General features: G+C 43.8%; 1 protein-coding gene across 2 annotated transcripts in view; it reads left to right on the top strand.

Annotated features, from left to right (window-relative positions):
* The first annotated feature begins 611 nt into the window (after positions 1 to 611).
* LOC115468711 (cohesin subunit SA-2-like) overlaps positions 612 to 27,051 on the top strand; it is a 312,673-nt gene continuing 286,233 nt past the window's right edge. For both annotated transcript variants that reach the window (XM_030200630.1, XM_030200629.1), the window contains exons 1-2: positions 612 to 1,061; positions 11,773 to 11,941. In XM_030200630.1, coding sequence (XP_030056490.1) covers positions 11,873 to 11,941 — 69 coding nt within the window. In that variant the 5' untranslated portion in view covers positions 612 to 1,061; positions 11,773 to 11,872. The remainder of the gene's footprint in view (positions 1,062 to 11,772; positions 11,942 to 27,051) is intronic.

Below are 27,051 nucleotides of genomic sequence, written 5' to 3'. Positions count from 1 at the left end.
ATGCCGCTGGGGGGGTGCTGCGCGCTGGTCAGCGTCGTTCGTTTCCATGCTCCCTCTGCCCCGGAACAGGTTACTTCCTGTTCCGGGGCAGAGGGAGCATGGAAACGAATGACGCTGACCAGCGCACGGCACCCCCCCCCCCCCCCCCCAGCGGCGTGCACCCGGGGGGGGTTCTTTCGCTGGGGTGGGGGGGGGGTGTCCCTTCGCCAGGGTGGGGTCGTGCTGCACGGGGCGGGGCGCATCTGCGATCCGCTCCGGGTGTCAGCGCCCCTCGGTACGCCACTGCAACTGCATAAATGTCATTCAGCTCCAACTCTCCTACTAATGTTTTTCCTTAGCCATCATTATTCCCAGGACGCATCTATATACATTATTTGATAGTAGTAATAGACAATATTAAGTGCATTTGTAAAATATATCATTGCACTCCACAAAACAAATGGGGCAAGTTGTCAACTTGCCACAAACCATCTTTCTCTTTTGATCTAGGCACAGGAAAAAAGATTTTAAATGCTCCCAGGTTTCAACCTAATGTTTAATGTGAGATATAAATGTAATTTATAAGTAAAGAAATAAATACTTTAAAACTCTAAATGTTGAGCACCTGCGCGCAGGGAATGGAAAACAGCGATTTACCAACTTGGCTTCAACCTTTTGATGTCATCCCGGCTCCTGCTTTCTTCAACCACCTTGCATACAGCAGTCAATAGTCCAATAGTTTGTTTTGTTTTGCTTTGTTCTGACCAATATGGCGGCTGCACGGGAGGGCTCATTTCAGGTCTTTGACGTCATGCGGATTGCGGACACCTGTCATTAAATGTTTGGGAGAAAAAAAAACCCCCACACATTCAGCTCCCGTATGTGCAAGAACAGGGGTAGAGGGGAAGAGGAAGAGCTATCTATCTGGGAGTTATAGTCTTTTCAGCACAAGCTCTGTTTGTCCAGAAGGAAAGGAGACAGACGACAGATTACAACTCCCAATGTGCCTTGAGCTGAGAGGGTGTATGATTGGTGTTTATCCTGGAGATGGGGATAGAAGCAGGAAGAAGCCTGTATATCAGGTAAGTAAGGATAATGTCATGATTGTAAAAGCCTTTAGTTTGGAGTTTTTTTTTCTTTTCAGTTAAAAATGGAGAACCGCTTTGGCTGGAGGGGTGAGGAGTATTCTACTGGGAGTTTCTAATTGTAACGTGTGTATAGGTTCCCCCCTGCCCCCTACGAGTATGGTGAGATTTTGGATGGCGACATTGTTAAAACTTTTCTGACAAGTACCTTTTATCCAGGAGGGCAAGCTGCTTAATTAGGTGGACGAAGCCTGTTGTTAAAGCAAAACAATAGAACCCCTGACAGCTACACAGACTCAACAACCATTAGCACATGTTTATACCCACAGGGCGATGAGCAAATTTCAGGTAGCCCATTTACCTACGGTATGTAAAATGGCTTTTAAAAATTGCACTCATTGGGGTGATTTTATAAACCTTGCTTGAGCATAAACTGCTCCATTTTAGAAAGGATATAACACTAGTGTTTTAGAACAGAATCTGCTGACATAGATGCTGTTCTAAATACAGGAAAAATGGATGTTTATGCGCTCGGTGCATATGGCATAAACTTCCCTTGTAGAAAAAAAAAAGAAAACCAGCATGTAAACGTGTATGTGCTGACACATACATGTTTATTTTAACCAATTTGGAAATATAAATGTATTTTGTCACAAAAAGCAGTGTTTATTGACAGCTTGGCTTTTTTGGGGGTGGGGGGACAAACCCCACCTCTAATCCTTCCAGAGAAGTTCTGCTCTATTGGAGCAGTTTGCCAAAACCTAAGCATATCAGGTGTAAATCCTATTGTTGATCTATTAAGGTCATTGATGTTTATTCCCCTTCTGAAATGGGGAATAAATGTGTATTTTCTAGGCATCGTTCAAAATAAGTTAGGCATATTTTTTTGTCTTTGACAACCGGGGCTGAATTTTAGCACTGGCTGTTTTATATGTATGGTCTATGTAATCTGGAGTGTTAGGGGGAATGAGGATTGAGGGGAATAGGCTCACTGTGATTTTTTTTTTTTTAAAGGATCTCATCTGATATGGATGAGGACAGCCCTTTTGGTGTGCTGATTGGGTGTTTTATTTGGGCTGGGGGGATTAGGGGGGCTCGTTTTCTTTTTTTGGCATAACCATTTTTTATGGCATAATTTTTGGGGGGGATTTCCGATCTGGTTTGACCTGATGGGGACTGTGCTGTGTGTTCGGCATCAGGGCTCTTCTACCCCTCCTCTTCCACTTTTTCAGATATTCAGGGGGGATTGCAGGCTGGGACAGTCCTGTCTTTTACTGTTTACACCTTGGACTCGCTTATTTACTATTTTTCAAATCACGCGATACCAGTTAAGTTTATATCTTTGAACGTCAATAGAATCACTTCACCTATTAAGAGGCAAAAAATTTTGCAAACCCTGAATCGTCATACAACAGATGTGGATTTTATGCAAGAAACTCATCTGTCTACTTCAGAACATAATACATTTAAGAGATGGTGGGTGGGGCATCTGCTAGAGGCTTTGGTGTTCAATCGTAAAGCTGGCGTTTTAAAACTCTTTTTTGCAAGACACTGGATATTATAGTCCATGGGTGCTGGACGGCTGCTTCTGGATGCTATATTATTGCCAAGTTTTCTATGAATAAACAACAGTTGTTTCTTTGCAATGTCTGTGCCCCTAACGCATACGATCATACATTTTTTACCACATTGATTCACACTCTGATGTGAGATCAAGAATTCCTGTTATTATAGGGGGAGATTTCAATAATAGTCCACGATCCTGTTCTCGACAGAACTACTGGACCAGGTCATGAGGACTGGAATCCATCTTGAGGAATCTTTATGCTTTGTTCTGCATTAGATCTGTTAGATATCTGGTGTATATTACAGCCAAGAGTAAGAGATTACACCCATTTATCCAGGGCTCATGCATCTCAATCCAGGATTGATTGTTTGCTATCCCAGACACATTTTTCTCAGGTTCAGAGTGCTGGGTGGGCCCCTAAAGTGTCTCCGACCATGCTGTGGTTTGGTGTTCTGTGGCGTTGGGTCCCCAGGTAGACCAGTCTTATCAATTGTGGTTTCCTTTTCCATTATACTGGGATAAGGAATTTTGGGATTATCTAATACGTCAGTGGTTGGATTACCAGACTAATAATGCTCTTCACCGTGATGATCCAGTGCTCTATTGGGAGGCTGCTAAGGCAGTACTCCGGTGTGCAATCATAGTCCATACCAGTTTTAAAAAGAAGGCTCGGGATAAAGAGATACTACATCTTGAATGTAAAGTTCACGCACAAATGCTTTGCTGCACTAATCCCACTCTACAGCAAAAGACCTATCTGTTGGCTACCCAGGCTACTCTTGGTGAGCTGCTTCATGCCCTTGCCACCAAGTCTATACAGTATTACAAATAACTCCTACCTGCATGGAAACAAGCAAGGGAAACTATTAGCTAATCTTATTGGACAAAATGTGAGATCGCGTGTTATCTTGCAGGTGGATAGGGGAGGAGGACACTTGGTGCACATGGACATTGAAATTGCAGAGGTTTTTAGGGCATATTATGAACAACTTTACGCTCTTCCCTCTGGGGATGATTTGGAGAGTGAAGTCTACTTTGAGGGGCGGACGCTTCCAAAACTAGCTGCTAATTTCCGAGGTAAATTTAATGCACCAATTATGGAGGATGAAGTGGGTTTTGCAGTTCAACAAGGTGCTCTTTATAAAGCTCCAGGCCTGGATGGCGTTCATTTTGAATTCTATAAGATCTTGGGTTCCTCGATTGTACCTACACTGCAAAATTTGTTTACTCGATTTCACAGAATTTGATGAGCTGTCTGACTCATTACATTTCGCGCAGATAGTGGTACTCTTGAAGCCATGGAGAAATCCCAAACAAGCGACTTCATACTGGCCCGCTTCTCTTTTTGAATGTAGAGGCTAATTGTTTGCAAAAACTTGGCTAATCGACTGACACAAATATTGTCTTCTTTGGTGGCTGACTGCCAAGTAGGTGTTGTGAAAGGTTGCACAATTGCTAGGAATTTACACATGCTTTTGGCTTCTATGGAGTGGCTGGAGTGTTCAGTGACACCTTCTCTGCTGGTCAGTTTCGACGCAGAGAAGGTGTTCGACTGGGTGAGCTGGGATTTCTTGTTTGCAACCATGCAAGTGTACAGTTTTGAAGGGGTGTTTTTGGATGCCTTCCGGTACTCTACACTTCACCCATGGTATTCCTTTGGGTGAGTGGGGTATCCTGGGAGACTTTTCCAGTTCAAAGGGGTACCCGACAGGGTTGTCTGCTTTCTTTGCTTCTATTCGTTCTGACCTTTGATCCACTTCTCCGTGAGATTTTTGGGTAATCCAAATATCTTTGCGGCATAGTGTTCTACTAAAGTCGCTATGCGCTACATGGATAGCCTTGAAATTACTTTGGGGTGGGGGAGGGGGCAATTCTCAAGTTTCAGACCATTTACCCTTGTTAGGTAATATTCAGTTTTTGCCTGGGGCTGAGAATGCTAGTTTTCATCAGTGGGCACCTTAGTCCATAAGATTATCTATGGAGTAGTCCCAGATTACATGATTGACCTAATCAATCTCTCAATCAGAAATAGTACCAGTTCATCACGGTCTTACCTGAATCTCCATTACCCAAATTGCAAAGGACTAAAATACAAGACAACCCATGCGTCCAATTTCTCTTACATAGGCACGCCTTGTGGAACGCATTGCCACAAGTGGTGAAAACAACTTATGATTACCTAAAATTCAGAAAGTCATTAAAGACTCACCTATTCGGAAGGGCATATCCGAATGACCCAACTTAAATGACTCAACTCTGCAACACTTCACTATTAAAGATTGTATTGGACATTAATGAACTCTTTTACCTCAACCCAACTTGATTGAATCTTATCTTCCCTATCCCAATACAACATTTTGTACCTATCCCGTACCGGATTTGGCAAATGCCTTCACGGTATTATATAAGCCACACTGAGCCTGCAAATATGTGGGAAAATGTGGGATACAAATGTAGCAAGTAATAATAATAACAACATCTCCAGGCAGATGGAGGTCAGGTGCTTAGTTGGGAAGCTTTACTTACTAGAGGAGCAGTAGAGCCACATGATCTGTTTGCCTATAGACAGATGTATCATTATATTGCTATCCTGAACCCAATGGGACCTACATTCTCATTACGGGCTTGTTTGGAATTTTTTGAGCCTTTCCAAGATGGTGGTATGTCAGTTTCTTCTCTACATAGAGCTTTGAGGATGCTAACTTCGGTTCCTGATAGGGTGGAGCTTTGGACCTGTTGGTGTCGGGATTTAGGACTGCCATTACATTCTTTAGATTTTGGCAAGCTGATTTGCCGTATAACTGCCATTTCAATTAATGCTGAGCTGCATTAGTGTCAATTTAGAGTTACATTGGGCATATTTTACCCAAGAGAGATTTTATAAGGTGGGGGGTGGACTTCCCCATATGTCGAAAATGCCACAAGGCTGTCATCTCATTCTTTTATGCTTTTTGGAGTTGTTTCGGCAGTCAAATCCTTTTGGATGATGGTGAACGATATTTGGGGGCTTTATGTGGATGGCCAATCCTGGCATCACCAGCGGGGTTTTCTTCTGGATCAATATGAAGCTCTTAGGAGTGGAGGAGTGGCCTAGTGGTTAGGGTGGTGGACTTTGGTCCTGAGGAACTGAGTTCGATTCCCACTTCAGGCACAGGCAGCTCCTTGTGACTCTGGGCAAGTCACTTAACCCTCCATTGCCCCAGGTACAAATAAGTACCTGTATACAATATGTAAGCCGCATTGAGCCTGCCATGAGTGGGAAAGTGTGGGGTACAAATGTAACAAAAAAATAAAAAATAAAAAATAACCACTTTTCTAGTCTTTTGATCCGCAAGGCGGGAGCGTTGGGTAAACGCATTATTTTAGGAGTTTGGATTAATGATGAAGTACCATCCTTCTGGCAATGGAGGAACTGGTTTCATGCCCTGATGTTATTGGAACAGAGACATGCTCGCTCTTCTTACAAAAGAAAACAATGGGGGGACCATGTGATGCCTTGAGCTTGGCAGGCGCTTCCTTGCTGAGCTCGAGACCTCTCGCCATTAAGCAACTTTTGAGCAACAATTAACTTTACTAAACCCCATCAGCAAAGCAGTTATCTTTTGTGCAGAAATGCAAGTGAGTTTCTATGGCTGCTTTCTTTGTTCAGGGTTGCCTCTGGCCTTTGTAAGTAAATTGAAGACTCTTGAGAAAGCTGACATCATGTACCATTCTTTGTAATATAAAAACAAATAGCACATAAGCATGGATTATTTTATTTATTTATTTAAAACATTTATAACCCACACAATCCATAGAGCTCTTGGTGGTTTACAGTAAATACATTCATAGTGATGAAATGACAAATCATAACCATCACATTAGAGAATGACACAGGGACCCACGGGGACAGAGCCCACGGGGCAGGGATGGGGACGAACTTTGTTCCTTAGTCATTTTCTACTTTGAAGCCTGTTAATGAACTGGACTGTTATTTATGTTTGATGCAGACAATGATAGGAGTGGCCTAGTGGTTAAGGTGGTGGACTTTGGTCCTGGGGAACTGAGGAACTGAGTTTGATTCCCACTTCAGGCACAGGCAGCTCCTTGTGACTCTGGGCAAGTCACTTAACCCTCCATTGCCCCATGTAAGCCGCATTGAGCCTGCCGTGAGTGGGAAAGCGCGGGGTACAAATGTAATAAAAAAAAATATTGTGAATTTTTGGAAAAGCAAGCAAACATGCTGGCCACAACTAGCAAAATTTGCATGGGGGATCCTGTACATCCTGCTACCAGCATATCTTCTAAGAAGACATCTTCTATTGCAGGAAGGACTGTAGAAGACAGGAGAGCTAGACTGAATCCTGAGATTGTTGATGACTTCTTATTCATCCACAGATTAAAAAATCACAACAGTACTTCATTGGGCATATGTGTCCCTTCTAGGGCATACAGAACGGGTTGTATTTTGTACCCCTGTACATTTTAACAGGGTGGATTAGGATTCCTTGTGGTAGCAGAAATCAGCTATTGTTGGGATTGGAAGGGTAGAGGGTGGTGGTGAGGAGGGTTATTTTAGCTGATCACTGTTGTTATTGTTTTCTATTTGTAATTTATACACAACTAGACTTTGAGCCCGTAAAAACGGGCTATTATAGGAAGGGGGGGTTGAAAGGCCCGCCCCCACCGCCGAGTTCGCCGCTGCCCCTCCCCCTCCGAGTTCGCGCCCCCCCCCGCCCCCCCCCCCACCGAGCCGTCACCACCCACCTTCCACCCGGCCGGGCCCTCGCTCCGCTATTGAAACAGCGAGGGTCCGGGAACGCAGCACTGAGCTCTGCTGAGCTGCCGACGTCGGCCTTCGTTCTTCTTCTCTGCCTGTCCCGCCCTCGTGTGACGTAACGTCGTCGAGGGCGGGACAGAGGCAGAGAAGAAGGAAGGGCGATGTCGGCAGCTCAGCAGAGCTCAGTGCTGCGTTCCCGGACCCTCGCTGTTTCAATAGTGGAGCGAGGGCCCGACCGGGTAGAAGGTGGGTGGCGGCGGCGACTCGGGTGGGGGGAGCGTTAGACGGCGGTGTCCCTCTCTCAGCAATGCGCAGTACAGACCCTCTGTGTTCCGCCCCCCGTCATCACGTATTGACGTGGGGGCGGGGCAGAGAAGGTCTCTACTGCGCATTTGCGAGTGAGTACGGTCATTCGCCGTTTATATGTTTGATAGTTGCACAGCGTGTTGTTCCTTTTTATATTTTAAGAAAAAGATTTCAATATAAAATCATAATAGTTTGAGGCTTCTGCAGATGAGGACAGAGTGGGGACGGGACCGACGGGGCAGAGACAGGGACAAACTTTGTCCCTGTGTCATTCTCTACATCACATACATACTAAACCAAGGATTTTGCTTGCATCTTTCTCAGTACTCACTAGTTTATAAAAGCAGATATGACTTATCCCTAAACAGAGGCTTGCTGGTCTAAGAATAATAATGTTTTAAGTTCCCTTCTAAATTGACCTAAAGCCTGTTCAACTCAATGTGGAAATTAAAAAGAGTAAGACCATTTTTCCCAAGGACCGTCTTCCATAACCTGGTACAATCAATGGTGCTCAGTCATCCAGACTACTGCAACGCAATCTATGCTGGCTGTAAAGAGCAAATAATCAAGAAACTTCAAACAGCCCAGAACACTGCAGCCAGACTCGTATTCGGCAAAACAAAATATGAAAGTGCTAAACCCCTTCGAGAAAAACTACACTGGCTCCCACTCAGAGAACGCATCATGTTCAAAATATGCTCCTTAGTCCACAAAATCATTCACGGAGAAGCCCCAGCCTACATGTCAGACCTGATAGACCTACCACCCAGGAATGCTAAAAGATCATCCCGCACATTCCTTAATCTTCACTTCCCTAACTGTAAAGGTTTGAAATACAAACTATTGCATGTGTCTTAACTTTTCATACTTGAGTACACAGCTATGGAACGCACTACCGCGCAACCTAAAAACAAACTACGAACTTACCAACTTCCGTAAACTACTGAAGACCTATCTCTTTAATAAGGCTTACCAAAAAGATCAACAAATGTAAATACACACAACTCCTCCACGTACATTCAGAATTGTCTTATAATATCTGCTTGTTATATAGCTATCATGTTTTATCACTATAATGCTACCAAGAACCTTCTGTAACACTAAATAACTATTTTCTAATCTATTCCACTATTTATGATATATTGTAAGCCACATTGAGCCTGCAAAGAGGTGGGAAAATGTGGGATACAAATGCAATAAATAAATAAGTACATAGACAACTCATTCCACAATTTTGGCCCCTCAACTTTAAAAGAAGACCTGTAATATTCATCTAGCTTGATAACCTGAAAAGGTGGCATTTCCAAAATGCTAGTATTAGAAGATCTCAAAGTGCTTGCAGGTTAGTACACTCATAAGGAAGAGGATAGAACAGGAGAGACCAGATTATTATGTACATTGAAAACTAATAATAAAGTTTTAAAAGCAATCCTCTGTTTAATAGGGAGCCAGTGTAATATTTTTAAAATAGGAGTGATGTGTATACCAGGAATAGCCATAAAGGACTCTGGCTGCAGCATTTTGAGCAACCTGCAAGGCTTTTAAAATATTCCCACACAAGTGCAGAAGTAGACAGTAATCGAAGCATGGAATAACAATACTCTGAATAATTAAACGGAAGTTCGAGAAGGTAAGAAGATCTCGCAGACGCCTAGTCAACCTTAGCCTGTTAATTACTTTCTGAACATACATCTTCATTTGCTTAGAATCTAACATTGCACCTAATTTCTAATAGAGTTAACAATTGAGATAGACACATTGCCAATGACAGTCAGAAGGAATACTATCGAACAAAGAATCAGACAGAATAAGGTCTGTGTTTTTGCCATATTCAGTTGAAGATGATTACCCCTCAACCACTGATAAACTGCATTCAAATAAAGAGGTGGGGGAGCCACATTCCTATTGGTCCTTATCTCCAAACACTTACTGCTTTGTTGGCAAACCGGTTAACTGGCACTGTGTAGCAAGTTCTCAGGGTCCTCCCTTCAATAATTCACTGCAGCCGCACTTGCTGTCTGTCTGGGCTGATGCAGCAAGGCTCATGCTGACACATGCACGGGCCAGCAGCATGTGGAGGTCACCACATGCATGTGTTAGTAGATCAGGTGATCTCTGATGCTGCTGGCCCGTGCATGTGTCAGTGTAAGTCTTCCTGCATCTGCCAGGGCAGAGAGCAAGTGTGTTTGCGCTGAATTATTAAAGGGAGGAGGAGGCAATACTTGGGTGTCTTGGAGGATCCTGAGTATGTAGGTGGTCACTGAGAGGCTCATACACTCCCACGAGAACCCTTCAGGAACCTTTTCCATGCCCGCTAACCTGGAGGGGATTCCGATGGGATTCCCATGCAGCTCCTGGACGTGGCACACCAGGGGAGCAGCTGCGGCACATTAGTTGAAAAGGCTGCTCTAGCAGTTACTCAGCTCAAAGTACAAAATCTCCAGGGTTCCCAATGGAGCTTGGGGTACCTGACTGTAGCAGTTGCAGTTCACACACAAGAAGTGGTAGCATATGCCATAGGGCTTCACTGCTTTCCTCTGAGCCTCCTTAACCTAACTATGTCCTCAGCTTATATACCTCTACTACTACTACTACTATTTAACATTTCTAGAGCGCTACAAAGTGTACGCAGCGCTGTACAAACACAGAAGAAAGACAGTCCCTGCTCAAAGAGCTTACAATCTAATAGACAAAAAGTAAAGCATTTAAATTTAAAATATTTAAGCAGTCAAGCACAAGAGAACAGTCACAGAAGGACAGAAGATGTTGAAGGGTGGTCAGTGTGATTAGGTGTAACTCTGGTTGGAGTAGTGGGAGAAGGTGATAGAAGAATAGAAATGGGTGAGGTAAAGTAATGAGTGGGTTGATAGGGAGGCTTCACTTCTCCTGTGGCATTTCCCCTTTGGACAGGACTATGGGTTTTAAGGTGGCTGTGACACTATGAGGGAGTGCTATTAAAGGAGAGGGGCAGCATCTTATAGACTCGCTCACAAGGGCTATCTGCTAATTTTCAGTGGCATTTAACTGGTTAGTGCTGCTGAAAATAACTGGTTAGTGCCAAATTGAAAACTGGTTATTGTGGGAGCAGAGTTGACACTTGGCCGGTTATGTGTCAATATTCTGCACTTAACTGGCCAAGAGGCATATTTTCAAAGCACTTAGCCTTCCAAAGTTCCATAGATTTCTATTGAACTTTGGAAGGCTAAGTGCTTTAAAAATATGCCTACAAGTTAACCGCATAAATAGGACCACTTAAAAGTAAGTCCTAGCTTTATGTGGTAACCTGTAGCTGGTTAAGTGCTGAGTATTGCATTTAGCTGGCTCTGAAAACCTGTAAATTCAGTTCCGCCGCCCAGACATGGCCCGGCATTGAATTTCCGGATTTAACACCGTTGGTGGTCAGTAAAACGCTGATAGCTGCCAACTGAGTATTGGACCCTAAGAATTTAAAAATAAACTTTATTTAGTCAATGGAGTATATTATCACTAGGAGTGTGCACATCTAAAAGGAAGTTTGATTTAAAACACAATTTTCCCAATATTTGGCCTTTTTTTTTTCATTTTGTGTAACTATTTCAGGATTTTAGACATGCACTGTATTTGCATAAGAACTTAAAAATGTGTTCAATAAAATATATGTGCTCTAATTTGGAGATACGTGCGCATACAAGCAATTTGTGCACACTTACAATTTTTAGGTACCCAAAGGTGTATTTTCAAAGCACTTAGACTTACAAAGTTCCATAGTAACCTGTGGAACTTTGTAAGTCTAAGTGCTTTGAAAATGAGCCCCAATATGTACTAGCAAGTGAACCAAATACATGCTCACAAATGTACTGTATTTGAAATCAAAGTACACACCATGTGTGGTTTTCTTTTAAATTTATGTAATTTAATTGATAAATTTCTATTTAAGCTATCTGGGGAAGCAGCAGGTTGAGTCCTTTTTGTTTTCTTTATATATCCAGGTTAATCCAAACTGAATTCCAATCTGTTTAAAAAAATTCCACTGTGAAATAAATCTGTTCACAGAAAAAAAGCACTTATTCATTTTCTTATCTTGTATTGCTTTTCAGGTTCTTTCCATACAAATGAGTAATTAATGGTGATTATGCATAAAGCATTTGGAGAAGGGCCTGTTATATTTTCTCCTCCTAAAGAAAACTTGTCAATATCATGTCTAAAGTTGGGATCACAGCACAGAATGGTGCACTTCGGAGCAGCCAGTGCAGTTTGAAAATACCAGTAAGTTTTATATAAAGATTTTTTTCTTTTTATAGAAAATTCTCTCACTGTTGTCAGACATAAATGCCTTTTGAAAGTTAATTGCAAGTACATCTTATTTCAAACTATTTTATTGAACAATCAAATAAAGAGATGCATAAGATAGGAGGGGAGAGATTGGTAATCTCTGCTAAGGAGAGGAGCCTTGGGGTGATGGTGTCCAAGGATCTCAAAGTGGCAAAACAGTGCGACAAGGCGCTTGCTGTGGCCAGAAGAATGCTAGGCTGCATGGAGAGGGATATAACCAGTAGAAGAAAGGTGGTGTTGATGCCCCTGTACAAGTCATTGGTGAGGCCCCACTTGGAGTATTATATTCAGTTTTGGAGGCCTTATTTTGCTAATGATATAAAAAGACTTGAAGTGGTTCAAAGAAAAGTGACAAAAATGGTATGGGGTTTGCGTTACAAGACATAAGATGGAGAGACTTGCAGACCTAAACATGTATACCCTGGAGGAAAAGAGAAGCAGGGGTGATAGGATACAGATGTTCAAATATTTTGAAAGGTAGTAATCCGCAAACAAACATTTTTCTGAGACGGGAAGGTGGTAGAATCTAGAGGATATGAATTGAGGTTGAAAGGGGGCTGACTCGGGAATAATGCCAGGAATTATTTTTTTCACCAAGAATGGTGGTAGATACCTGGAATGCCCTCCCGTGTGAGGTGGTAGAGATGCAAACGGTAACGGAATTAAAAAATGCACGGGACAAACAAAAAGGAATCCTGTTTAGAAGGAGTGGATCCAAAGAAGCATAGTGAAGATTAGGTAGGAAAGCCAGTGCTGGGCAGACTTCTACGGTCTGTGCCCTGATTGAGGCTGAATAGATTAGGTTTGGATGGGTTGGAGTGGAGCTTTTCAGGACTTTGATAACAACTTCAGAAATTTTTAGAATAAGGCCAGTGCCGGGCAGACTTCTATGGTCTATGCCCTAAAAATGGCAAGGACAAATCAAGATCAGGTATACATATGATGTATCGCATCATACCTTGTGTAATGAGTTAATCTGAGAAGGCTAGGGCTTTTTAGCTTGGAGAAGAGACGACTGAGGGGAGATATGATAGAAGTGTATAAAATAATGAGTGGAATGGATCGGGTGGATGTGAAGCGACTGTTCACGCTATCCAAAAATACTAGGACTAGAGGGCATGAGTTGAAGCTACAGTGTGGTAAATTTAAAACGAATCGGAGAAAATATTTCTTCACCCAACGTGTAATTAGACTCTGGAATTCGTTGCCGGAGAACATGGTACGGGCGGTTAGCTTGACGGAGTTTAAAAAGGGGTTAGATAGATTCCTAAAGGACAAGTCCATAGACCGCTATTAAATGGACTTGGAAAAATTCCGCATTTTTAGGTATAACTTGTCTGGAATGTTTTTACGTTTGGGGAGCGTGCCAGGTGCCCTTGACCTGGATTGGCCACTGTCGGTGACAGGATGCTGGGCTAGATGGACCTTTGGTCTTTCCCAGTATGGCACTACTTATGTACTTATGTACTTATAATCTTGTTGGACAGACTGGATGGACAGTACAGGTCTTTATCTGTTGTCATCTACTATGTTACTATGTAAAGATACATTCTAGTTCAATATTTTACATGACATCCCTTTCCTTCAATTACCCTCCTCCCATCCAACCCCAAAACAATAATAACGTGTGCCATATATTAACCAAATAAAGGGAGGTATACCCAGTGGTGTGCTGGAGCAGGCTCTCACGGGCTCGCGAGAGCCGTTTGTTAAATTTTGAAGAATTTTGGGAGCCGGTTGTTAAAGTAGGCCCTCCATGGCTACTTTAACCACTGGCTCCCAAAATGTGGGCTCGGGCCCCCACCTCAATTCTCTTTTACTTTGCTGGTGAGGATGCTGAGCTTCGCCAGCCAAGTGAATAGACTGCTGCTTACTACTATTACTATTTAGCATTTCTATAGCGCTACAAGGCATACGCAGCGCTGCACAAACATAGAAGAAAGTCCCTGCTCAAAGAGCTTACAATCTAATAGATAAAAAATAAATAAAGTAAGCAAATCAAATCAATTAATGTGAACGGGAAGGAAGAGAGGAGGGTAGGTGGAGGCGAGTGGTTACGAGTCAAAAGCAATGTTAAAAAGGTGGGCTTTCAGTCTAGATTTAAAGGTGGCCAAGGATGGGGCAAGACGTAGGGGCTCAGGAAGTTTATTCCAGGCGTAGGGTGCAGCGAGACAGAAGGCGCGAAGTCTGGAGTTGGCAGTAGTGGAGAAGGGAACAGATAAGAAGGATTTATCCATGGAGCGGAGTGCACGGGAAGGGGTGTAGGGAAGGACGAGCGTGGAGAGATACTGGGGAGCAGCAGAGTGAGTACATATATAGGTTAGTAGAAGAAGTTTGAACAGGATGCGAAAACGGATAGGGAGCCAGTGAAGGGTCTTGAGGAGAGGGGTAGTATGAGTAAAGCGACCCTGGCGGAAGATGAGACGGGCAGCAGAGTTTTGAACCGACTGGAGAGGGGAGAGGTGACTAAGTGGGAGGCCAGCAAGAAGCAGATTGCAGTAGTCTAAACGAGAGGTGACAAGGGTGTGGATGAGGGTTTTGGTAGAGTGCTCGGAAAGAAAGGGGCGGATTTTACGGATGTTGTAAAGAAAGAAACGACAGGTCTTGGCGGTCTGCTGGATATGAGCAGAGAAGGAGAGAGAAGAGTCAAAGATGACCCCAAGGTTTCGAGCTGAGGAGACAGGGAGAATGAGAGAGCCATCAACAGAAATAGAAAACGGGGGGAGCGGGGAGGTGGGTTTGGGGGGGAAAATGAGAAGCTCGGTTTTGGTCATATTTAATTTCAGGTGGCGTTGAGACATCCAGGCAGCAATGTCAGACAGGCACGCTAAAACTTTGGTTTGGATGCAAGGTGAGATATCAGGGGTAGAAAGGTAGATTTGGGAGTCATCAGCATAGAGATGGTAGGAAAAGCCATGGGATGAGATTAATGAACCAAGGGAAGAAGTGTAGATAGAAAAGAGGAGGGGACCAAGAACAGAACCCTGAGGTACACCGACAGGCAGAGGGATAGAAGTAGAAGAGGATCCACCAGAGTGAACACTAAAGGTGCGGAGGGAGAGATAGGAAGAGAACCAGGAAAGGACAGCCCTGGAATCCAAGTGAGGACAGGGTATCGAGAAGTATGCTGTGATCGACAGTGTCAAAAGCAGCGGAAAGATCAAGAAGAATGAGGATGGAATATTGACCTCTGGATTTAGCCAGTAATAGGTCATTGGAGACTTTAGTAAGCGCAGTTTCGGTTGAGTGGAGAGGGCGAAAACCAGATTGTAATGGGTCAAGAATAGCATGTGAGGAGAGAAAATCAAGGCAGCGGCGGTGAACAGCACGCTCAAGTAATTTGGAGAGAAAAGGAAGGAGGGAGATGGGTCGGTAATTAGAGGGACAAGTAGGGTCAAGTGAAGGCTTCTTAAGGAGAGGTGTGACCACAGCATGTTTAAAGGCAGCAGGGACAGTCGCAGTGGAAAGTGAGAGGTTGAGAATGTGACAGATAAAAGGAATAAGAGTAGCATGCTTCTCCCCGCAACCTGATTTCCAGCTCTGAGCAGCAGGCTGGGACTTCTCCTGCATGTGCAAGAAGTCCCAGCTTGCTGCTCAGAGCCAGAAACAAGCAGTGGGGTGTGGTGGCAGTCCATAGCATGCCTTTATGAGGCGGAAAGAGAGGGGCATGCGTTGTCCCCCCCAGTCCACCCATGCCCTGCCCCCCCAAATTGCAGGGCTGGCTATGCCCAGAGAGAGAGAGCGAGAGAGCCCGGTGTTAAAAATTTACCAGCACACCCCTGGGTATACCCTCAAATAAACTTCTAGAATATGCATATTTTACAATAATATTTATACCAAAACTCCCCCCCCATTTCACCTCTATCATTTCCATTAAATCTGTTGTGTTGAGAAAACATGAAGCTCTATCAGAAGAGCAACCAGTTGTTATACCATTTGTAATATTGTATGGTTCTGATAATTGGCATTTTTCCCTCTATTCCTTTCTTGATCATCCTGCCCCCCCTCCCCCACAGCTACCTGAACTTCAGGAAGAGGCTAAAAACCTTTCTTTTCCCAAAGACTGCTTCATAATAATCTATCATGACTTCTACTTGCTAGCAGTGGCGTAGCCAGACCTAACATTTTGGGTGGGCCCAGAGCTAATATGAGTGGGCACTGTGTATATAGGTGTGAGTAGTGTTTCTTGCTACAAAATAATGCATTAGAATGCACTTGATGATGGATTTCTAAGTAGTATGCCCAGCATCAACATATGGAAAAACCAATATTTTAAAATATAGTATACACTATCGCATATCTTAAACTTGACCGTCTACTATAATGGCAAACATATCAACATATGACAGAATCCTACAGTATAATTTCAGAAATGATATCCTTCAAACTTTGCTTCCCTACCCCTCCATCCAACCCTGTAGCTCAGCATCAGCCCTTCTCATCTCTACCCTACCCCCCCCCCCCCCCCACCCCAGCATCAGCCAGACTCATATTTGGAAAAGCGAAATATGAAAGCGCCAGCCCCCTTAGAAACAAACAGACCACTAACAGACCGAATTACATTCAAAATCTGCACCCTGGCTCATAAAATCATCCCTGGAGAGGCCCCGACGTATATGTCAGACCTTATAGACATACCAGCAAGAAACGCAAAAAGTTCCTCAGATACTTTTTTTAAACCTCCATTACCCTAACTGTAAGGGACTTAAATACAAATCATTATATGCATCCAGTTTCTCCTACATCTGCACACAACGTTGGAATACATTGCCGATTGCCTTAAAAACAACACACAGTCTGACAGCCTTCCGGGGGGTCCCGGCGCCGTGGTCTGTCTCTTTCCTGTTCCTGTGTGCCGGGACCGGGTTATCACATTAACGCTATCACCCGGGTCCTGACAGGAGCAGGAGAGACATAGATCTCAGCACCGGGCCCCCCCTTGGAGGCTGGGCCTGGGGAATTTTGTCCCCCCCCCCCCCCCCCTCAGCAGCCCTGGGCAGGGCATGGGAGTATCCAACATATCATACACAATTTTGTAAACTATGTGCTAAAGTGCCATGTTGAGGCTCATGCACTGACATGGTATAAGTGGATGCACCTAAATACAGGTCCATAATGCCAGCTTATGCTAACATTCTATCATAGAATCCTGGTACCCAGACGGCCTAATGGAATTTGTGCTCCCACCGTGGAAAGATCAGTTGAAAATTGAAATGATTTACCATACATGCTTCAGTCTATTTAAACGTAATAATACTAAGCCACTCTCCCTGCCATCTCCCCTCCTATGCTGGAGAGAGACAGAGAGTTAACCCCAGGGCTGTCCGTCTGACCTGATCCCTCCCCCACATCGACAACCTGCTTTTTCACTGCTGGTATCACAAAGTTTCTGGTTCTGGGTACATTCTTTGCAGCACAGGAAAAAGAAAACATGTGAAGGCAGCGCTGGCACTGCTCGATTGAAGGTAAATCACTGCCCACGTGGAATTGAAATAAAACATTTCAAGTTGCAATTAGCTGTTGTGTTCATTGCCCTGATCAGCCAGAGAGCAGAGTTATGAGAGACTGAATCTCTAACAGTGTCATGCAAATGTGTAGGAAAATAATTCTCCGAGACACCTGCTCTCTCACCTCTGTGCCGCGGCTCCGATATGTCTGTGACCCAGGAACCCAGCTCTGCTGCAGAGACTGTAGCTGCCTCCGCTCCTCCAGCACAGGTGACACCAAGAATTTGTGACCATTCTTTCTCTCCCTCCAGCCCCGTGCTGCCTGGTATCATCCCCTCCCCCTAGTCTTCCAATCCCTCGAGTCGCCCGCAGCTTCATTGAGAAAGCAGTACAAACACTGCTTTAGACCTGTCCCTGCCTGGAAGCCCTTCTCTCTCCTACAACTTCCCGCCTACACGGGAACAGGAAGGGAAGTTGAAGGAGAAAGAAAGACTTCTCGGGCAGGTCTAAAGCAGCGTGTGTACTGCTTTCTCGCTGACACGACCAGGGGATTGGAAGGCACGGGGGGGGGGGGGGGGGCGATACCTGGTGCCGCGATGCTGGAGAAGAGCTGCTCTTTCCTGTCGGCTGCGGGGCTAAAGGCTGGCTTGCACTGATTGGAGATGCAGGGAAAACTGGGTGGGCCTAAGCTGAGATTGGGTGGGCCTGGGCCCACCCAGGCCCACCCGTAGCTACGCCTCTGCTTGCTAGTATCATCCATTATTCTTTTCTTTAATGTTTTTAGTCTCAGACATTACACCAATGGTCTCTAACATTTCTTATACCTCACACTATCTGCTTTTGTCTCACCTAGAATGTAAACTGCACTGAACCCTGAAAAGGGGATATTAGCGGTATACAAGAATTGATTTAAATTGAATTAAATTCTGTACTTCATTAGATCTCGTAGATGCCTGACGTGCGCTTCACCTGACTGACCTTTTCTACACCCATAGATCCCAGGCTCGCATCTAGGTTGTATTCTTGTATTGTCCACATTATTTCTTTCGGTTACCGAGGCGGTTTTTGGCTCTGAATCGATTTCTGATCAGTCGGTTTAGATAGACCTGGAGGTGACTTCTCATTTCTACACAGTATCGAGGTGGTATTTACCTAGTGATTTGGCTCACAATAAAGAGTTTCAGGTTTACTTTATCTCCCAATAGGAAGATTTTCTGTCACTTAATCAACACTATGCTGATCAACCTGAGCTCTTCTGGTGCACTGCTAAAGCAATGATTCATGGGGACATCATAGCCTACACCAGTGGTTCCCAAACCTGGTCCTGGAGGCACCCCAGCCAGTCAGGTTTTCAGGATATCCATGATGAATATTCATGAGAGATTTGTATGTAGTAGAGGTAGTGCATGCAAATATCTCTCATGAATATTCATTGTGGATATCCTGAAAACCTGACTGGTTGGGGTGCCTCCAGGACCAGATTTGGGAATCACTGGCCTATATGGTTGCTCAGTGTAGGAAGACAGCTATGAGCATCATAAACTTAGAAGCTCAGTTACAACAAACTAAGCATTTGTACATCCAAGCCTCACCCCCCAAAACTAAAGATATTTATATATCCACACAGATCACACTTAAATCTCTTATTCATGAACAAACCCAAAGAAGCTTAATTTATCACTAATACAGATTTTATACTTATGGGAATTTAACCAGGTAAAATGTTGGCCCAGGTGGTAAAATCTTTGGGGGGGGGGGGGGGGACTCTAGGACCATCAGGGCACTCTGTGATCCTGTAGGACATATAGTTAATTGACCAGATTGCATTGCCTAGCTCTTTTATGATTATTTACAGGTTTTGTATGTAGTGAGGCCTGAGGGAAATCCAAGGGTCAAGATTTTCTTGACAGCGCGGCCCTACCTCGATTATCCAATGCATATCTTCAAGTTCTGAATAAACTGCTACAGGCTAAAGAGCTTCAGCAGGCTATTATAAAATTGAAGCCTTACTCAACTCCGGGGGTGGATGGATTCTTCGACAAGTTTTATCAACTTCTGCATTGTCAGGTCCTAGGCCTTTTACTGTCCAGTTATAAGTGATTGTTCAGGGTACCTTTCCACTACACGAAAATGTTGCCTTGATAACCTTACTCCCTAAACTGGGGAAATCCCGTGAGGACGCTGATTCCAATCATCCCATCTCTTTTTTTTTTTGAATGTTGTTGATATTAAGTTTCTATGATCAATTCTAAGTTTCTGGCACGGATAATGGCCATTTGCTTAGCTATCTTCTTGCCTGATTTAATCTGCCCTGCACAAATGGGCTTTGTCTCAACTAGACAGTCTGTTCTTAACATTCGGTGGGTTCTTTTGGTCATGTCACACTGTCAGGCACATGATATACCTGCTGTGTTAGTGAGCCTTGATGCAACTAAAGCCTTTGATCAGGTTCACTGGCAGCTTTTTTGCAGGTGGAGCTCCAAGGTTGGTTTCTTGTTGCGATACACACTTTTTATACAAGGCGCCCCAAGCGAATGTTTTGGTGAATGGTGCACAAATAATATCAGGCAGCCCAATTATGGGCCATTTTGGCTTGGCAGACGCAAGAGGTGAAGCAGTGGGTTGAATTGGAGCAGGATGGGGTGGAGGATATGGTGTTAATGCATCTTCTTGGCAGCCTCGGGTTAGTCACCAGGGGCTTGGCAGAGATAAGCCGTATCGTGGTTTTATGTTGCAAATTTGGTGGGGGGGGGGTTAGACATAGGCTATTGGAGAGTAAACGTTATTCCTGGTACACACCTATTTGGAGTTTGACCTGGGGAGAGACCAAGCTATTTTTCGTAGTTGGGAGGCAAGAGGGTTGGTTTGTGTGGGTCAATTTTGGGATGAGGCCCAGGGTGGGCGAGTGCAATCTTTTGTAGAATTACAGTGGCATTATGGCTTGGAACATAGAGAGATTTTCCCCTATCTGCGGGTGCGGATTGCTTCGGGATCTGCAGCAGGGAATGAGCACCTTTTGAATCACTTCTGGGTCCGGTGGTCCAGTGGGGAGCAATCTCACAAATCTATGTGTCTGGCAGGAAGGGAGCTCAGAAGCTCTGGAGAGGGATGTGGAGAGGGGACAGATTGGGAGGAAATTTGGCTGTGTACTAAGGGGTTGGGGGTCTCCACCCTTATAGTGGAAAAGGGTTATAAGGTTTTACTCTGCTGGTACTATTCACCTGTCTCCTTGCAAAAAATTTTGGGTTGGTTTCTGCATTATGCTGGTGAGGGGTGTGGTGGGTGGGGTACCAAACAGCTTACTGATTGCATGAACAAGTTCTCAATACTACACGAATCACAATCGGGATTCCACCCCCACCATAGTACTGAAACTGTCCTAGTCACTCTCCTGGCCAAATTCAAGCGGGAAATAGCTACAGGTAAAAGCATATTTCTCCTCCAGTTTGACATGTCGAGCGCATTCGACATGGTAAACCACAATATACTACTAAGACTCCTAGACCACTTCGGGATTGGTGGAAATATGCTTACCTGGATCAAGGGTTTTCTAACCATCAGAACATACCAAGTAAAATCAAACTCAAACGTATCACCATTGTGGAAAGCAGCCTGTGGAGTACCTCAAGGATCACCATTATCACCAATACTCTTCAACATAATGATGATCCCACTGGCAAAGTCCTTATCCAGTCAAGGCCTCAACCCGTTCATCTATGCAGACGATGCCACGATCTACATTCCCTTCAGACACGATCTGACAGAAATCACCAATGAAATCAAGATCGGCCTGAACACCATGGACTCATGGGCAAACTCATTCCAACTGAAAAAACACACTTCCTCATCCTCTCATCTCAACACAATAAGTACAAACCCACAACCATAAACACCCCAGACCACACTCTCCCTATCTCAGACAGCCTAAAAATACTCGGTGTCACAATCAACCGCTACCTTACTTTTGAGAGCCAAGTAAACTCAGCAACAAAGAAAATGTTCCACTCAATGTGGAAACTTAAACGCGTAAAACCTTTCTTCCCGAGGGAAATATTTCGTAACCTTTACATCCCGCATATATTCCGTTGCAGTAATCTGCATGGCTTAGAACCATTGATTGTATTAGAACAACTCACAAAGAAACTCCAGACCGCCCAAAACGCAGCAGCCAGGCTGATATTTGGTAAAACACGATTCGAAAGTGCTAAACCCCTCCGAGAAAAACTGCATTGGCTCCCAATCAAAGAACGTATTATCTTCAAAATCTGCACCCTGGTCCACAAAATTATCTACGGTGAAGTCCCAGGATACATGACAGACCTTATAGATCTACCAACCAGAAACTGAACCGGATCATCACGAACATACCTAAACCTCCACTACCCAAATTGCAAAGGACTCAAATACAAAACAAGCTATGCATCTAGTTTCTCCTATATAAGCACACAACTATGGAACGCACTGCCAAAAGCTGTGCCTCCATTACCAAAATTGCAAAGGACTCAAATACAAAACAACCTATGCATCTAGCTTCTATATAAGCACACAACTATGGAACGCACTGCCAAAAGCTGTGAAAACAAAAACCAACCTGTTCAAAAAGGCTTACCCTACCGACCCAACATAAATCCCTATACAAGGCAACACAGCAAAACCAATGATCATACTGGACAATATACAACCTTCCCTCTCTTCGACCCCCATGGTGCCTACACACCTACCTTATTTGACCACAACATAACCTTGTATTTGTTTCTCTACCGGACTTGGCGAACGCCTTTACGGTACTATGTAATCCACATTGAGCCTGCAAATAGGTGGGAAAATGTGGGATACAAATGTAACAAATAAAATATTCATATGTGGTGGTTCTGCCCAGTTCTCTAACCCTTTTTAGAGCAAGTTTTCCGTATGTTCTCCCACATTTTGAATGAAACACTGCTTCCTGAAGTGGAAGTGGCACTATTGAATTGGAGACATCAGGACAGGGAGGAGTCTGAGGACTTTCTGTTCTGCTTGGGTATGATGGCTATGAGACTTGTGGTGGCTGCTCATTGAAGAGTGCTTGCCCTCCCAGTAGGAATCTCATGGTACAAAAACTGGACCAGTGTTATGCCATGTACCATATTTTGGCTTGTTGTTACTTTAAATTGGGACGATTGGACAAAAGGTGGCATAATTTTCAAACCGGGAAGTTACATCATTTGAGGTGAGAGGGGTGGTGGTGGGATGTTCTTTTGTATGCGCATTGAGTGGGTGCACTGAAGAACCAACTGTGTGTTTGCTGTGTTATGGTTTGTTCTTTGTGTGAAATTTGTTTACGGAAAGTTTAAAAAAAAAAAAGGAAACTTGGGCTAACATTTTTTGGTTTTATTCTCCAAGGGTTGAACCTGTTACATAAAATATCAAAATTAATAACAAAATTATTGAAAGTAGAGCCATTTTTAAAGGTTTTAGGTATTACATTGGATCCTTTTTTTATTTTTTGAACATCAGGTTAATATACTCGCACAAAAGACTTTTTCTGTAAGCTTTGTAAGATGTATAAGAGAATTTTTTTTTTTTTTTTGCCAGGACCACTTTAGGCTAGTAACTCCAGTGATGATTCTTCCACAGATTATTGCAATGTTTTTTATTGCTGCTATTCCAAAATCATGTTAAAACGGTTACAAACCTTGTAAAATACTACTTCTAGGTTAATTTACTCAGCTAGAAAATTCGATCATATTTCATCCTTCCTGTCTAATTTGTACTGGTTGCCAATAAGAATTCATATTACATTTAAATGTTGCTTATTCATAGAATTTTGTTTGGAACCACACCTTTATATAAGAACCAGCTTGTTATCCTATCTTCTAACTGTAAGAGTGTAAAATCTAGGCATCAAAATTGCTAAAATGTTCCATCTGTGAAAAATCCAAAATACAAGCTTTTTTTTTTTTTTTTCATATACCTTCTACCAAAGTTGCTCCTTTTACTAATTAGCATGTGCTGAATGCAAAGAAACCCATGGGACTTGAATGAGCTTCTTCATATTCAGTGTCCCGCTAATCAGTAGTGTGGCTTTGTAAAAAGGAGCCCTTAGAATTGAGGCAAACTATTGTCTTTTCATTGTAAATTGAAAACATTTCTTTTTATTGATAATTAGTAAAATCTTAATTATTGGTTATGGTAACTTTTAAAGTTGGTAAACCTTCTGTTAGCTTGCTGTAATTAGGTAATTTCCTTTTTACTGAATAATCGTATATTTTCTTTGTGATCATTGTAAATTCCGGAAATGACTGGTTTATATGTATTGTAAATCGACGCTGAACTAAAATATTTGGTTGCTGCGGTGTAGAAATGCAGGACAGCTTAGATGGTGCATAAACAATGACAGTCAATAACAGCAATCGCTATTCTCCACTCGCTAGTCAATATGGAAACTGTCTCCAAAGACAGGTTGCTGCAGCAGCTTTTGAACAGTTCTTATAGCAGATCTAGATACCGGGTTGGACATCAGCGTGCCAACCATGATTGTTCATGGACATTCATCCATTAGTGCTGCCTCGGCTACAACCCTGGAGTTCCCCGGTCGTGCTTCTTTTTCAGGGACAACTATTCATCGGCCTCAGTGATGCATGAACATTCAAGGAGCCCCTCTTCTAAGGTGGAGGTTTGGATGTTTTTGCCACACGATCATCCTTCAGGGCCCATGTGGCCCATCCATATTTCAATTTTAGTTTCTAAAATAGCCATGTAGTCACCAAATCAAAGAAGTCAATCAGATTTGTTTGGCATATCTATTGCAGATAAAATCATGCTGCCTTGGACCCTGTAATCCATAGATAGTTTGCTGCCCATTAATTTTCCTGCCGCCTTTCTTTTGTCAATTTTATGAAAAAGGATCACATGCTTCCATCTCCAGTCTTGTAGTACTACTCATAAAAGATCTAGTGAACAGGTGTTTCTGTTTGGCTCTGTGACTTTGTAGAATTTGTTTTACTAGTTCTATGCAAATACTTTTTTTAGTAAGTGGTGTTATGTATATACCGTTCTCATATGTATCTTTGCTAGCAATCTGTGATCCTTTTCTAAATCCCACTGTAGTGAATATTGAACAGAAGTATTTATTTAGCATTTCTGGTTTTTAACCTTTCTCTCTCCACACTTTGCTCCTTGGATTTTCTTAGTCTTACATTTCTACTTCTGACCGCCTTCCTTTTACCTGAAAAAGCTTTGTCATGTTGCTGTCCCTCTGTAGCCAGTCTTTTCTTCCATTTATGCTTTTGTCATCCTAATTTCTTTTTTTCTCTCTTTCACATTTAACATTCTAACCTATGATCTTTTTGGGATTGTTTATTTGTTTTGAATGCCATTATTTTTGCCCTGATATTTCAACCACCCTTTTGGAGAATCATACCAGTTTCCTTTCCTTTATTTATTCCTAGCATAAAGGTTTGTTGCCATTACTGTAAAGGGACTGCACAAATTATGGGCAGAGTTGGTACAAATTTGTGCAAAAATGAAGGAGGCATATAAATGATAGTCTGTTTGCAGTGTGTTAAGGGATATCAAGGAGGCATGAAAGTGTTCTTAGGTAAATGCATATTTTAAATTCAGATTTTGGGGGAAGATTGTATAAAATGTATACGTTGAAATTATAGAAACATGACAGCAGATAAAAGCCAAATGGCCCATCCAATCTGCCCATCCTCTGTAACCTCTAACTCTTCCTTTTCCTAAGCGATCTCATATTCTTATCCCATGCCTTTTAAAATTCTGACACAGTCCTGACTTCACAACCTCCACTGGGAGGCCATTCCACGCTACTATCACCCTTTCTGTGAAATAATACTTTCTTAGATTACGCCTAAGCCTATTCCCTCTTAACTTCATTGTATGCCCCCTCGTTCCAGAGCTTTCCTTCAGTTGAAAAAGGCTCACTTCTTGTACATTAATACCCTTGAGATATTTAAAAGTCTCTATCATATCTCCTCTCTCCCTCATCTCTTCCAGCATATACATGTTGAGGTTCATAAGCCTGTCCCTATATTTTTTGTGTTTGACTGCTTACTAATTTTGTAGCCACCCTCTGGACCAACTCCATCCTTTTAATTTAACTTTATATCAGTGATACTATTAAATCAAATCAATTAGGGGCCCTTTTACTAAGCTACATTAACATTTAACGTGCATTAAGATGAGCTGTGCAGTAAAAATCTTGCGCTAACTGCTTATTCCATATCATCAAGCTGATCAATCCATAGACTGGTGGTTGTGTCCATCTACCAGCAGGTGGAGATAGAGAGCAAACTTTTGCCTTCCTATATGTGGTCATGTGCTGCCGGAAACTCCTCAGTATGTTCTCTATGTCAGCAGGTGGTGGTCACACACAGCAGCAGCTCTGGCTAGGCCTCCAAGCCTAATTTTTAGGTTTTGTTGAGTGCCTGGGGTTGAGGGCTCTTTTGAGCAAGTGCAAACCTGGTGGTGCCAGGTCCCTCCTTTTCTCCCCCATCCCGCTGGCTCCGTTAAAAAAAAAAAAATAATAATTTTGAACGTCCTTAGAGGCGTTTATTTCGACGTTTATTTAAGCGTCTATTGCAGCTATTCACTGGGACACCAGGTCGTTACAACTCGGAGCGGACAGCAGGTAATTTTTACCTTTTTATAGCGGGCAGGGGGTTCCCCGATTCTTCTCCTCGTGGCATATGGCGTCGGAGGGCGAGGGCGCAAAGGGTCGCTCCCCGGGTCGCTTGAGCGCTTCTAGAGGGGATGCGGGGGTCTTCAAGCCTGATTCGCCCTTGTTGGGTGACAGTTTCGTGACCGATGAATGTCCCGGTCCTTCCTCCGGCGTGGCGGTTTTTCCCGCCATAAACGCCCATCCCCCGCTCCTCGCCTCCGCCATCTTGGCCGGCCACGCGGCTCGGACGGCTTCTTCTTGGGCCGCCCTTGAGGTTGGAGACATTAATGCCATGAACGCCCTTAATTTGGGCGACGGCACAGAAGCGGCTAAAGTTAAGAGCCGTTCTTCCCGCGCGGCTCCTTCGCGGAGTTTCGCGCCGGACGCCATTTTGGATGCGCAGCATGTCTCTCCCCCGCTATTGCGAGCGCCGGTTGAGGGTGCGTCTAGGGCTGTTGCCCAGACTGCGGAAGTGCACAGTCTGGGGGGTTTCTCCCCCGAGTTTGTTTTGCTGCTGCATCAGGCCTTCCTCATGCACAACGCTGCCCCTGCTCCCTCGTCTGGTAAAGAGGTTGAGGTTCCCAGAGGTAAACGCCCTCGGGTTGATTCCCAGGCCTTGGAGGAATTTGTCTCCTCCGATGTAGATGAGGGCAGCGTGTCTGAGGTCTCCCAACGGTCCTTTGCGGATTCCTTGGAGGAGACGGATCCCCGCTCGGATGGAGCGGATGACCCCTCTGCAGCGCGGCTTTTTAGCCCAGAGGATTTGCCCAACCTGTTGTTACAGGCCATGGACACTTTGAAGATTTCCTCTCCGGAGGACGTCTCTCCCTCAGCCCCTGTTGGCTCTGCCATTATGCTGGGGACGAAGCGCCCGCCTAGAACCTTCCACGTGCATGATGCCATGCACACCTTAATTGCGGCTCAATGGGATGTCC

Source organism: Microcaecilia unicolor, chromosome 4 (assembly GCF_901765095.1).
Source record: "Microcaecilia unicolor chromosome 4, aMicUni1.1, whole genome shotgun sequence".
Taxonomy (NCBI): Eukaryota; Metazoa; Chordata; class Amphibia; order Gymnophiona; family Siphonopidae; genus Microcaecilia; species Microcaecilia unicolor.
Note: the sequence above shows the minus strand (reverse complement) of the source record. Positions and strands in the feature narration are given on the sequence as shown.